Source organism: Culicoides brevitarsis, chromosome 1 (genome assembly GCF_036172545.1).
Source record: "Culicoides brevitarsis isolate CSIRO-B50_1 chromosome 1, AGI_CSIRO_Cbre_v1, whole genome shotgun sequence".
NCBI lineage: Eukaryota > Metazoa > Arthropoda > Insecta > Diptera > Ceratopogonidae > Culicoides > Culicoides brevitarsis.
The window spans coordinates 37,131,711-37,146,451 of NC_087085.1; the positions used below are offsets into that span (position 1 = coordinate 37,131,711).

General features: G+C 28.1%; 3 protein-coding genes across 3 annotated transcripts in view; 2 read left to right on the plus strand and 1 right to left on the minus strand.

Annotated features, from left to right (window-relative positions):
• LOC134838127 (uncharacterized) overlaps positions 1-14,741 on the plus strand; it is a 37,878-nt gene that overhangs the window by 7,819 nt on the left and 15,318 nt on the right. The gene's annotated exons all lie outside the window — the stretch shown is intronic.
• LOC134837762 (fatty acid hydroxylase domain-containing protein 2-like) lies at positions 9,364-10,124 on the minus strand. The gene is made up of 3 exons (XM_063853149.1): positions 9,763-10,124; positions 9,581-9,707; positions 9,364-9,420 (listed from the first exon to the last, which is right to left on the minus strand). Exons 1-3 carry the CDS (start codon positions 10,122-10,124, stop codon positions 9,364-9,366), a joined length of 546 nt encoding a protein of 181 aa, XP_063709219.1.
• LOC134837763 (fatty acid hydroxylase domain-containing protein 2-like) lies at positions 12,199-13,004 on the plus strand. The gene is made up of 3 exons (XM_063853150.1): positions 12,199-12,560; positions 12,630-12,851; positions 12,911-13,004. The coding sequence occupies exons 1-3, from the start codon at positions 12,199-12,201 to the stop codon at positions 13,002-13,004; spliced, it is 678 nt and encodes a 225-aa protein (XP_063709220.1).

The window sequence follows — 14,741 nt, forward strand, 5'->3', positions numbered from 1 at the left end:
AATGAAATAAATAAAAATTTAATAAAAAATAATTAAATTAAATAATTTTTTAAAATAATAATAATAAAATAGTATCTTTTCTCATCATCAAAATTGTAAAAAATAAATAAATAAAAATTTTATTTTATCTTGAATCAATTTTTAAATTCGAGAATTTTATCTTTTAACTTTCATTTATTAATTTTTAATAAAAAAATAAATTTATTTCTTAAATTAATTTTAGTTAAATTTTATAAAAATTAACAAAAAATCTATCAAATTTTATGGTTGTACAAAAAAAATAAAATTTGATAGATTTTTGTTAATTTTTATGAAATTTAACTTTAATTTTAAAGAAATTTATTTTTTTATTAAAAATTAATAAATTAAATTAATAAATAAAAATTAAAAGATAAAATTCTCGAATTTAAAAATTGATTCAAGATAAAATAATTTTTATTTATTAATTTTTTACATTTTTGATATTGTTAAAAGAAATTATTTTATTGTTATTAACAATTTTATTATTTGTACAAAAAAAAAATACTGACAGACCTCGAAACTCCCATCAAAATATAATTTTCTAAAACCTCTCGATATCCGGTGAAAAAAACTTGTAACAATGATGACTTTGTATTCCATTCGAATAATGATCATGATTATCTCTCTCCATTCGACATTTAACGCTACAATAACCAACAAGCAAGAAAAAAGGAAGCAAAAAATTGTGATGTCATATACAAGCACTTTCAGTACAGAAACCCACACACATATCAATAGTGCGAGAGTCCACTTGTTGCTTCAAAGAACATGGAAACCCATCGCATTATTGTTATTGTATATTATACCCATGTTGGTTTTTTTTGTCGTTCTCTCAGCCATAGACAAGCCATAGATTGATAACAAAACATGACTAAATTCATGGCATTTGATTTCTGGATGGACTTTTTGTTGATTTACATTTAATTGACTCTTAATTGACGATGTTCCAACCAAAACTGTAACTTTTGTGCCTGAAGCAAAAATTTTCAATAATTTTATTGACCAGTGAAATTAAAATTTCTACAATATGCGTCACAGATCCTGTCAATTTTGGCAAAAATTTCACTGGTTAAAATTAAATTTCTGAAAAACTCGGTTCATGGTTGAGTTTTAGCTTGAGGTTATGACAGTAAATTGATTGGAAATTTATCAGTCGCATGTAGAAATTATAACTCAATATTTTGTATTTAGCAGAACGTAACAACATCATTAGTTTCGCCGTAATAAATTCTATCATCGAACTACATTTACATCAAATTTGGGCTCGCATAACTCTTATCGACATTGCCTCATTATTATTCAGTGTAAGTTAGGCTATATATTTGCATCGAATATTTTTTTTCGTCATCAACTGTAATCGACAGTCTTTCGTGCCGAAACAAAGGCAATGGTGACTTGCAATAGGCGCCCTCCTCGCTCAGTAATCGTTACGGATGAATAATATAGTAGATACTTACTTGAAAATTGTTTATTTATTCATGTACTACTATTAAATATTCTTTCCGTCTCTCATTCTCTCTCTCCTTCTCTCTTCGGTACTGTCTATGACTACAACCCATAAGGAAAAGTATCGCAATAAATCGGATATTGAACTCTATAGCCATCATCATCATCATCAGTTCGATTTTTAGCGAAAACCGAGTAAGGACACACCTGTTGTTCGATCAAATTATTTCAACGGTGGCTTTTCGAGGCTCAAACTCTCACTACAACTTTCCATAATGAGTTTAAATATCGTCGCTTCTATCTAGGTCAAATACAATAATGACGAATTGATTACAATAGAAAACATCCGAGCGACATCCATTTGCCTAATGGAGTGATTGAATGTCGAATGGCGGACTGATATTGATTTGTTGTTAATGAAACCTTATGAAAAAAAATATGCCTCGCGCGCCAATATAAATATCGGAAATCATCCAATAATGATGTTGGTTTGTTTGTTTGCGAACTATTTTTTTTTTCGCAAATAATAAACAAAAATAAATGGACTTGATTTAAATATTAACATGTTGACGTACTTATTTATTTGTTATAAAAAATATATATATTGTGCATTCACAATTGCATTATATCCAATATAAATAAAATGCATTCAAGTATCGATTTAATCTGAGGAAAAGGGGTTGTGCGGGGATTGTTTAACTATTTTTTGAGAAGGTTTCGATTGGTAAGGAACATTTTTTGGAAAAGTAAGGATTCTATGAAGAAATTATTTGATACTTTTCCAAAAATGTTTCTTATTAGTCGAAACCTTCTCGAAAATAGTAATAAAACTCAATACAATCTTTTCTCATTTGATGGACAAACGCCTAACTTTTTTGTATGAACTTAAGGATTTTATAAGTCAAGTTATGAAAATTTCAAAGAAATCATAAAAGAGCTCAATATATTCTATTGAGCTCTCATATAATTTCTTTGATACCTCCATAACTTGACTTAAAATCCTTACGTTCAAGCTTTTTTAAAGTTAGGCGTTTGTACATCAATTTTATTAATTTTTTTCTTAATTTTGTACAATAACATCAAAGGTTTAAAAGTTTTTATTTTATTACATGACAAGATAAAGGATTAAAATTTATTATCAGCAGCTTAAAGTAAATTAATGGTTTCTTGTTCGTCCTCAAACTTATTTTTTATCTTTCAATTTGGGATCATTTCAAAGTCTTCATTGTAGAATATATTAAAGTTCTATAGGAGCTGAAATCTTTTTGATATAAAAATTATTAAAAAATATTTTAAAAAATCTTTTTTAAGGTTCATGAAAAAAACTTACCAGTTTCTAATAAATTATCTTTTTTACAATACCTAAAAAAAATATTAAAAAAGTTCAAATCTTTAAACCTCTAAATTTTTTTAAAAAATTTTCCAATCAATTTTTCCTTAGAATCTCTCAAAAACATCCTGATTTTCAAATTTGCTAAAAACCTAAAAATAAAGTAAGAAATTAAAATATTTTCTAAAAATAGCAAAAAACTTACCTTATTTAATGAATTAAAGTCACGGAAATTCGTTATAACTTCCTCAAATCGCCCCATTGCATAAAATAATGCAATTTGTACGTTAAAAATAAACTCTATTTATGTAGATTTGCCGAAGGTTATTAATGCATTCACGTAATTTGTATTATTTACAGTTACACAACAAACACTCAATTCATTCTCGATTACTCACATTTGTTGTAAATTTTATTTAAATTAAAGCTCGCCACTTTACAGGTCAAAAATTTTCCGATACACTAACCACGATAAAAGTTTTTTTTCCATCATGAGGGCAAATCATCAGATATAATTTGACATCATCATCATCATGCATCATTTTATACTAACAGAATAATCTCATGTTCAAACGCACGAAACAAAACACTTCGTGTATCTATTTAATATAATGATGATAATAAAAAAAAAAATGCAAAACAACTCCGGCTTTCCATGTAATTAAAACGTGTATTCAGGTACAAGAGTAACAACATGACATACTTTATAAAGTTGTACACATAGTGCGACAAAAAAAAAATGTTTAACGATGACACTTTGCTCTTTATATTTCAAACGTTGCGTCATCATTGCACATGCACTGACATTATTAATGCAAATTTGCAAAAAGTAGCGGGCTTCATTTGATATTTTGATGGTGAATAAAATTACTGCAATTTAGATTGTTTTGCCACAGACGCAACCGCAGTTACTCAACGTGATTGATTAGTTGAGGTTTCTCTTATATTTTAGACAAAGACTCGAATTTCAAATATTTGTCTCGTCACTCGAGTGATTTCGAAAAGTCGGTTCATTCATGAAACGTAAAAGAACAAGTGACACGTTAAAAATACTTAATTAGCAGTAAAAAGAGACTTGAAAGTTCTATGTTAGGAATTACTTTTTCACGCTTTTAGCGTCCAAATTCACAACTCACAATGACACAGCTGTTGTTGTTAATAAATAGTAAAAATAAACCTCGCTACTTAAAATGTTTTACGTTCGTGCGTGTTTATAAAACTTTTTTTTTAAAATATTTATTCATCTTGAAATTTTGTGTTTATTGTGAAAAAATGATTGTTACGCTTATTGTTCTTTGTTGTTCTGTGTTTGCTGGAATAAATATAAACAAATAAAATTTAATGATATTTTTATTACGCCTGAGTTTGCCTCGTAAAATTAAAGTCTATTTTATACGGAATGAAGTCGATGATCGTTTGCTTGATTAACTTCATAACTTTATACTACAGCGAAGCGTAGGTTTTGTGATTGCTGTAGAAGGAAATTTAGATATTATTGGATTTTTTTACGAATAAATAATTAGCATTCGTAATTGACGTAATTAGAAACACCTTAATGGTGAATAATTTGTGCTGTAGGTACATGTTTTGACTTATCAGGTTATCGTCTGGCAGGAGACTGATGATTGCTTAATAGTTTTTTTATGGGTTGAGTTCAATGGTCGTTAGAGTTATTCTTGGCATTTGAACAATTAACTGGTTTTGTGAAATTTTGTTAATTTCCTGGATGATGTTTATGTTAAGACTCTCAATGAGATCGATATCTTGTCTTCACGAATTCGCGCGCGGCATTTTTTGAAACTTTTCAAGTTCACTTCGATATTGACTTCTTCACGAATTATTTATTTATCGTATGATTTTTTTTTTGAAAATGAAATATACATTATACTGATGGAGCTATGTTTGATAGCCAGTCTATCGCATCTTGGTTGAGTTCATGCATTTCTCGCAAATCTCCATTGAATTTTGTAATCGTGCAATCTTGTAAAATGTGACTCATAGTTTGCATTAATCCACATTCACAATTTGGCGAGTCCCTTTGTGACCATTTATGCAAGAAGTAATTACACCTTCCGCAGTCAGTACGGAATCATGTCGTTTAATAAATTCACATCCTTATAAAACAGACAATTTTGTGCGAATGCTGTTCTCATTTGGGGTAGCCTTAGTTCGTTTCCGCTTCTTAACAAGTATGGTTGCACTTCTCTGACATGTCTCAAGTTTCTCGACAGATTTTGTAGAGTTTCTTCAAATTCAGATTTTTATCGATTTTTGTTCAAATCTTAGATTAATTAAGTAAAAAGTATTCAGTAAAAGTCAAAGTTTTTTTTACCTTCACTTTTAGTATGTTTTTGAGCTTGTTCTGAATTGACCATGTCTTAGCTCCGTGTATCACAGCAGGTGTCACTAATATCAAAGGTTGAGTTAAAAATACTGATACAACGATTCAAAGTTGAGTTTCTCGAAATTCGCTTTGATATTTTCAAAAATAACCATTGACTTCTAAGATTCAAAGGTAATAAAAAATTCTTCGAATACTTTGCTTCCTTGTCAGTTTCTTAAAGATCTATTTTTAGCTTCCTCTGAAAAAAAAATACTAACAAAATTTTAATTAGAATCAATTCATTAGAAAAAATTATTCAGAAACAAAAATACATATCTTACCCATATTTATTTCCTTATTTCATGTTTCCAAAAACCACTAAAGCGTTCATTGATTTAAAATTCAAATGCACTGACACTCAACGAACTTTTCGTTTTCAGGTTTAAAGCAAACTTTCAATGTGCTAAAAACCCCATTTATGCAAAATTTGCTCACATAAATAGAAAAAAAACTTGACCTTGAGTTTTTGAAATAATTTTTTAAAATAAACCGCCTTACAGGTTGGTAGCGGTGACAAGCTGTACAACTTAACCAAGTCGCCGACATCGCGCGCTACATTACTCTCCTACTTCCTTTTCTTTCTTTTTTGTGACACACGCCACGTTATTATTCAAAATTAATACAGTTCTTTTTATGATTATAAATGCCAAGCATGACTTGGTTGTAGGTAAAACCGGTTTCGTTTTCAGCCCGCATTGATAAATTCCGCACGGTAATCACGTAAAAATTAATAAAATTTAAGAACTCGCGGATTATGATGGCATGCATGAATTGTTTTTGTTGTTCAAAACTTTTCGCGGAGATAAGAGTAAAATTTGTTGGCATGTACTTTGTACTATTGCGCATCAGCGATGATGACGAGATTCGTTTGAAACGCGACTCTCAAAAGAGATAATACCAACATAAACAAAGTTAAAAAGGTCAATGAGGTTGTTTTGAATTATTTTGGAGCTGAATCTCGACAAATTGTGTACATTACTGACCTACTGTGATTTTGTAAAAAATATACGGCTCAGACACTTTTAAGCTTTTATTCCGAGAACAGGTCGTCAATAATTGCTCAACGCATTAAAAATAGCAACTTGCAATTGATATAAAAGAATAATCGGATTAAAGAGGATTTCAGTATTCAACATTGATAAGAGTTTTTAGCTCTTTTTTGGTTTCCATTAATTAAATTGAAATTTTCTTCGATTGAAAAAATATTCAAAAAATCTCATTCCACGATTTCTATTTTATCAAAAAAAAAAAAAAAAAAAAAAAAAAAAAAAATGGAAAAAGCGTAAATTTTGCCTTGTCGGTTGTTAGACAGCGAAGCAGTCAAAATGATGAATGTATCTTTTGTTCCCTTACCATCCAATTGCCTCGCCCTTTCAAAAAAATTTCTCGAACTTTTTTTTTCATTGTAAAAAGTAACGTGTTCAATGTCATTGTACAAATAAATTAAAATGTCATCGAGGGAAAAAAATTTCATTTTATTGAAAATGAGCAAAATACATCAAAAGATCATGTTATGCATCTTCTCCTTGTATTTCTAATGTATTGAGAGGAAAACTTTTTTTCTCATCACTCAAACAAAAGAAAAGTAATAAGAACATTGTCACATGATGCGAAACGTTTTACAAGAAAATAAATTTTCAACGACGACATTGTCATGTCATGTATCTGTCGTCAATTTTATAATAAACATTTAAAAAAAAAACTTTATATTTACAACTATTTTAATGATATTCCCCGACATTTTTCCACAACAAAAAGTATATGAACAACTTTATGACATTAAAAATTCGTTATTATTACATTATTATCATGTTACTTGTTCATTTTAGCATTTTTGCTACACGTTTGATTGCAACTTTTGTGACAATTGCCACATTAGTTAGGCTTCTTTTACGAAAAATTAGGTTAAAAGCGGGTTTTACTAATTATTTTTTTTTGCACTCTCATTTTAAGCCAATTATAACTTAAGGTTTTAGTTTATGTCGTCTCACATATGTGAAGCTTTGAATTTTTCAGAGTCATTAGTGAAAATTGTGGCATACAAAAAATCAATTAAGGGAATGAGAAATGGATTTTTCTTCATTGAAGGCGGATTTTTAATGGTAATGACTTTAGTAGTTGTTAAAATAAAAAAATAAAATAAATAAATAAATAATATTTATAATTTAAAAAAAAATAAATAATTAAAAAAAACTAAATTATTTTTAAAATTTAAAAAATATTTTTATTAATTTTTGGTTAGGCCATTAAATTTAATTATTTCACTTTATGTCGCCCCCCTCTCCGATTTTGCCGAAAAAATTCAGGGGAAAAATAAAAATAATTAAAAAAAAGGAAAATTTTTGACATTTTTTGGTACTTTTTGATTAAAAAACGATAATGATGTCCAGTAAAAATTAAAATTATTTTAGATATGAACTTAACTTGCTTTAAAAACGCATTATCTATCGAAAATTTGATGAAAAAATTTTTGAGTCACGTGACCAAATTTTTTTTATTTTTTCTTAAATTTTTATTTTGTGAAATTTTATTCAAGTTTTGACTTAAAAACTTTAAATTATTAACTTTAATTATTTTTTAGCGATGGAGACGACTGGTTTTTGGATGTAAATTTTTTTAGATGGCTTCAAATACAATTTGAGGTTAAACGTTAAAGTTTAAGAACTTTTGTTGTCTATTTAGTTTGATAATTCATAGTAAATTATAAATTTGCTTGGTTTGGATAAATTGGAATAAATTTTGGTTTTGATCATCAAGAAAAATTTTCTGAATTCAAAAGGGCTTTCCTAAAAAGAAAAAACTTTTATAAATTTACTCAACTTACCTCAATGTACAAAATCTTGCCACTTACGTCATTTACACGTTTGTCCATGAACTTGATGTCATCAATAATAAACTTCACATTTAATGTGAAACAAACTTTTTACTTGACCAATTCGATTTTTTTTTTCAAAAAGTGTCACAAACTTACTTCTCTTCATTCCGATGATGTTTGATTCACAGCCCACACATTTTGTTTTTTAATGGAAAAAATTTGTTGTCCATTGGTTATCCACAAAGCTGCACGATTCACCGGAAAGTCAATCTTCTAAGTGAAACCATAAATATTGAATGTGATCGGTAAACACAAGTCCATATAGAAACTTTTTTTTTTTTGAAAAATAAAACAGATTTGTTGTCGTCATAAGTGACATTGAAACTTTATGTTCTATTTTTGATGTGCATTCCTTCTTCTATCTATAATCAATTTTGCATTTTTCGGGATATAAATAAATTATCGTTGTAAAAACTGAGCAATTTAATTGGATTAAATATTCAATTTTTCATTTATTATTTACTTACTTTGGGTTGTAGACAAAAAGATCACGTGTGTAAATCGTTTTAGTATTTTTAAGGGCAACAAAAGTCTCTCACCAAAATAAATCATTAAAGGCACGCACATGTAATTTTTGTATTTCGTTCCTCGATAGTTTATTGGAATTTTATTGAAGAGGTAACCAAACGAATAAATATTTGTGCAAATTCATTACCTTGTTCTACATGTGAAAAATTTTCCACGCTTATATGCAAAAATTTCGGTAAACACAATTTTTTTTTTGCACAAAATTAGCATGCAATACAACCTTGACTGTTTTGTTTTCTGGGCAAATAAATGTTAACCCAATAAATTTATTTATTTGTACTTTTGATTGTCGTTCCATCAATCGCTAATTTTTGAATGTGAGAAAGTCAACTTTTAGAGTGCACTTTATCGCATTTTTTTTATTTTTCACTATTTTATAAATTTTTTTAAAACTATTTTAAATATACTTATAATTTTTTAATTAATTTTATTTTATTTTTTTAACTTTTTTTTTAATTTCTTATAATTTTTTAATTTAATTTAATTTGTTTAAAAATATTTAAAAATTTTATTTTTTCAATGAGACCTTTTTTTTATTGACTTGATATTTTTTTTAAATTTTCTCAAATTTTTCAATATTTCTAAAAAATTAAACTAAAAATTTAAATAAATTAATTTTCATTAAATTGATAGCATAGCGACAAAATTCGTATTTTTTTTTTTTTTTGAAAGACAAATTGATTGCATAGTTTTGAGATGAGATTTTTGACAGGAAGGTAGAACGAAGTCTACGGGTAACGTCAGTTTTGTATAAAATTTCTATTTGGTCTCGTTTTTGGATCATTTGTACCATACCACCAATCCATAATCCCAATTAATCCGTAATTCGTTCTGAAACTAAAAAAAAAAAAAAAAAGAATTTTCTATATTATTCCATTAGGCTTTTTTCTGATGAACTTACTTCTCATGATGCATTTCATGTCGCATCGAGTCATAATACCACGGAATATTATATCCCGAATGTTTATGCAGTGTTGATAACATTACATGAACATACCAGATAAAACGTTGAAATGTAATGAGGAGCAAAAACTACTGGGCCTACTACAATCGGTATATAGTTACATATCACGTGTTCCGCTGGCGTACAGTATACAGCTGATAATGCAATTGGAGCTGTCCATCTACAAAAAAAAAATTAAAAAATTAAGTTTTTAAGAATTTCGTTTTGCTAATTACCTGTGATGTTTTTTGTGCACGTGTTCGTATAACGATCTATGATGAATTAAGCGATGCATGTAAAAAAATACGAATTCTCTCAAAAACCAACATCCATAGATTTGGAAAAGAAATTCAGGAATTGTTGGCATTTTTCGAATTGGAGGTAATCCACGAAGCGGCAGAATTGGATACAGGATTGTAGAAACTGTGATACTAACGAAAATTTGATTAAAAACTACTGTGACTATAATTTCTTTCAACAATGGCCAAGTAATGGGAACTTCGTTTCGATTCATCTTGTATTTTTGTAGGAAATTTGGTTTTTTTGTGAGATCCATGATGAGATAAAGGAATCCGACGGTCCAGTATAGAATAGCCATGCTAATGTTTATTACCCAGATATGCCAAATGTAGTCTTCGAATCTTTCACCTATTTTTAAGGGTGAAAATTTTGTTTGATTTTTTGTAACTTTTAGAATGACAAATCCAGAGGAGATACAATTTCTTATAAAATCTTCTTTAATACAAATTTTTTAAATGATTTTAGAAGTTAAAAAACCTCCTTTTAGATTTGTCCTTGATTTGACCTTGAACAGTTTTGCCTATTAGATTATTTACCTAAATGACTAGTATATGAAAAAATATCCATTTCATATCACTGTTCAACTTTTAATTTTTATTAATTTATATTATTTTACAGTTTTTGGTGTTTTGTTCAAGTATGAAGTCAGAAGAAAAATTCTGGAATGAAAAATAAAAAAAAAAATTTAAAGCTAGAATCAGTCTTTTTTGAATCGGGTCACTTTTAAAACTGATTTCAGCTATAACAGGACTATTGGATATTGCATTAATATGCAACATGTACTATACAGAGCTGTAGAGACACAAGAAATTAGTTAAAAAATGACACTTTTAAATTAAAGTCTTGCCCTGACAACTTTGTAAATTAAATTAATTTGTTAACAGCCACCTCCCTGGCGTTACAGTAAATTATTTAGTCCGTAGCAAAAATTGTACAAATGATGAAGAACACTATTAAAAATGACACTTTATGACATTTGTACAGAAATTGGGCAAATTGACGAATCAAAGTTAAAGTTTTCAAAAAATGATTTTTTCAAGCTTTTTTTGCAAAATTTTCCACTACATCGTCATTTTTTTTTTATTCTCTTTGCGGAACGAAAAAATTAATAATAAATTATGACAGCCATAGCAATTACATAGCAGACCACATACATACACTGACGTTCTCGATACTTCCGAAAAACAAGTATCCGTTCAACGTACATCGTGTGGTTACATTTGACCTGAATTCAATTATTGTTTTGTTATTATTACCGCACGTATCGACACAAAATCTCCGTTCATATAAAAAAATAAAATCAAGAGTGAAAGCAGAGTTATGTCAGTTTTGTGAACAATTAAAATGATAAGTGATGACAGAACGGAACAAATACCTAAAGACCGGATCGATGTTCAGCCCGAGTGGAATGTCGACAGAAAATATAAAGGGAATGAGTAAAACGGTCATCAATCCATATTAAGTTGTCGCATGTGTTGATTGTCATTAGAGCTAATGTGACTTGTTGTTCTTCTAATAAATGAAAATAATAAAAAAAATCAATCTAGAGAGGTCAAAAAACTGAAAATAAACACTTACTAATAAACTTTATCAAATAAAAAAAAACACAATGTCATTGAAATGATAATGAAAAAAAGAGCAACATCAAATGAACCGGTTTTTTAGGGAAGGCTATGTAAAAGCATTGTAAAAATGCCCAAAATGTATCGTACTGACCTGCTCCAATGTCATGAAATGTGAAATTTACACGAATTTCTTCTGTAGACAGCTATAGGTTGCATATTTATGCAATTTCACAATGATCGGGCGCTTTATGGTTGAAAAATACCTGTTAAAATTCACTAAATTTAGTTGGTAACGTGATTCGGTTCGAAGAAGATTGTTATATAATTAATCACAAATTTAACAAAAAAATATTTATTGCCTTTTTTTGCTCAATTAGAACCTGTTAATGGTCGGTTTTATTGGTTGTTAGTTTTTGAAAGGTTTCATTCTTGCAAGAAACTTCTTTGACGAAACAACTAAAAAGATTTCGCAAAAATTTTCTTTAAAAACAGAAATGAATTAAAAGTTCAAAGTTAAAAAAGTGTTAAAAATAAATAAAAGATGGATATTTTTTCATATACTAGTCATTTAGGTAAATAATCTGGGCAAAACTGTTCAAGGTCAAATCAAGGACAAATCTAAAAGGAGGTTTTTTAACTTCAAAATTGATTTAAAAAATTTGTATTAAAGAAGACTTTATAAGAAATTGTATCTCCTCTGGATTTGTCATTCTAAAAGTTACAAAAAATCAAACAAAATTTTCACCCTTAAAAATAGATGAAAGATTCGAAGACTACATTTGGCATGTCTGGGTAATGAACATTAGCATGGCTATTCTCTACTGGACCGTCGGATTCCTTTATCTCATCATGGATCTCACAAAAAAACCAAGTTTCCTACAAAAATACAAGATGAATCGAAACGAAGTTCCCATTACATGGCCATTGCTAAAAGAAATGATAGTAACGATAGTTTTCAATCAAATTTTCGTTGGAATCGCAGTTTCTACAATTCTGTATCCAATTCTTCCGCTTCGTGGATTACCTCCAATTCGAAAAATGCCAACAATTCCCGAATTTTTCTTCGAAATCTATGGATGTTGGTTCGTGAGAGAATACATCTTTTTTCACATGCATCGCTTAATTCACAAGAGATCGCTATACAAACACGTGCACAAGAAACATCACGGGTAACGAACGACAAAATTAACGATTGAATATATTGACCATGACATACAAAAAAATTTTTTTTTCGGTAGATGGACAGCTCCGATCGCATTATCAGCGGAATACTGTACGCCAGCGGAACACGCGCTATGTAATCTTTTACCGGCGATGGCAGGGCCAGCGTTTTTTGCTCCTCATTACTTTTCGACTTTTATGTGGTATGTTCATGTAATGCTCTCGACGCTACAGAAGCATTCGGGATATAATATTCCGTGGTATTATGACTCGATGCGACATGAAATGCATCATGAGAAGTAAGTCAATGGGAAAAAGTAATTGAAAAAAAAATTTTAAAAAATTATTTTTTTTTTAGTTTCAGAACGAATTACGGATTAATTGGGATTATGGATTGGTGGTATGGTACAAGTGATCCAAAAACGAGACCAAATAGATATGATGATGAGTGATTAAAAGTGTATAAGAAATATAGTTTAACTTTTATATTTATACGACAAAATTGTGTATTGTTTGATTACCTTTGCAAAATTCTAAAATTGTGAAATTTTTTTAAAACCCAAAAGGTCTATAGACCTGAAATTGCCTAAAATTTAAATAAGGGATAAATTCGTTAAATTTTTTGCTTGGTTTGGATTAATTATTTAACATTATAATGATGAAGAAGCCTTTCAGTGACTTTGAAGTTCATAAAATTCAACATCTAGCTGCAATATTGGAATTATAAAACATCAGCCTTGTACCCAGTGGGAAATTTAGACCTTTTTTAGGGTATAAAAAAAGCCCTAAAGAGTTTTCTTAACAGTTTTCCAACTTTTTTTTTTTTGGTTTTTCAATTTTTTTTGAAAAGTGAAAATTTCAGTAAATTAAATATTTAATGATTAATTAAATTTTTGGCTGCAAAATAAACATTTTTTTGAAAAGCTTCGAATTTATTTTAAAAATTTTTCATCATAAAAACAACTTAAATGCCAATTATTAGAAAAAATTATGAGAAAATAAAAAATTTAAAAAAATTGACAAAAATCGAGATGACATGAGGAGCAAAATAAAGCTTCTTCAAAATTTTCAAAAATTCATAAAAAAATAATTATTAATAATAATAAATAAGACCTGCTGTTTCAGAATTGTTAAGAATTTTTTGAAATTATTTGTTGGACCGTGTTAATTATATAACATCAATAGAATTTTTCAATGAAAGTTCATAAAATTCAACATTTGCTGCTGCAATATTTTTATAAAACATCAATTTTGTACCCATTTGGGAAATTTTGCAATAAATTTTTTTAGACCCGAAAATATTAAAAAAAATAAAACATTTTCTAACAAAAATTTTTTTTTTTTGGTGTTTAAATTTTAATTGAAAAATTAAAATTTCAGTAAATTAGTCACTTTTTAGAACTAATTCTATTAATCAAACGTTCATTATAATTAAATATATTTTTGCATCAGAAAGGTAGAACTTTTTGGCTGCAAATCATTGAATTTAATCAAAATTTCATTTTTCTAAAAAAAAAAATTTCTCAAAAAACCAACAAAAAGTTGGAAAACTGTTAAGAAAACTCTTTAGGGCTTTTATTTTATTATCTGAGGGTCTAAAAAAAAGTCCAAAATTTCCCACTGGGTACCTTTGTCTATCTTCCATCTATAATTTTATAAAAAATTACCATTCTTAGTACAACTTTTAAGTTTTTTTTTCAAATTAAGGTACTCATCAATTATAACATTTGAATCAACTTCAATAGGTTTTCAAACTTTTACTTCAACTTGTGAATTTTACAAACCTAAAAGAAAAAAAACTACTTGAATATTTTAAATAAGGTTCAATTATTTACTTACATTGATTTTCTTCGTTAAAAAGATGAATTTCAAAAGTTAACAAAAGTGGAAAAATCCATCCTAAAAAAGGAAAATGCAAATATATAAAATATGTAAAAGTATCGATTCATCCTTCAAATATTTACAAATTCCATTATTATTTATCAGAGATCATTTTTGATTAAATTATTTTCCAATGCAATCAATTTGGAAAAAAATATCCTTCACTCCTGCTTCTATCGTTGGTTTTTCGAATTTCCTCGTTGAATGATGTACCTGTGGAATGTAGCTGCGTACTGCGAGGAAAATATTTTATTATTGAAAATCTAATTATATGCATTTTATCTACTCGCCTGGCAGAATTCGTTCAA

What these genes read in the sequence shown, in the direction of transcription:
- LOC134837762 (XM_063853149.1), bottom strand. Translation starts at nt 10,124, where the DNA reads ATGGCTATTCTATACTGGACCGTCGGATTCCTTTATCTCATCATGGAT. An exon ending in GTGCACAAAAAACATCACAG is followed by an intron (nt 9,708 to 9,762) that starts GTAATTAGCAAA and finishes TTTTTTTTGTAG; the next exon opens with ATGGACAGCTCCAATTGCAT. An exon ending in ACATTTCAACGTTTTATCTG is followed by an intron (nt 9,421 to 9,580) that starts GTATGTTCATGT and finishes TTTTTTTTTTAG; the next exon opens with TTTCAGAACGAATTACGGAT.
- LOC134837763 (XM_063853150.1), top strand. Translation starts at nt 12,199, where the DNA reads ATGGCTATTCTCTACTGGACCGTCGGATTCCTTTATCTCATCATGGAT. An exon ending in GTGCACAAGAAACATCACGG is followed by an intron (nt 12,561 to 12,629) that starts GTAACGAACGAC and finishes TTTTTTCGGTAG; the next exon opens with ATGGACAGCTCCGATCGCAT. An exon ending in CATGAAATGCATCATGAGAA is followed by an intron (nt 12,852 to 12,910) that starts GTAAGTCAATGG and finishes TTTTTTTTTTAG; the next exon opens with TTTCAGAACGAATTACGGAT.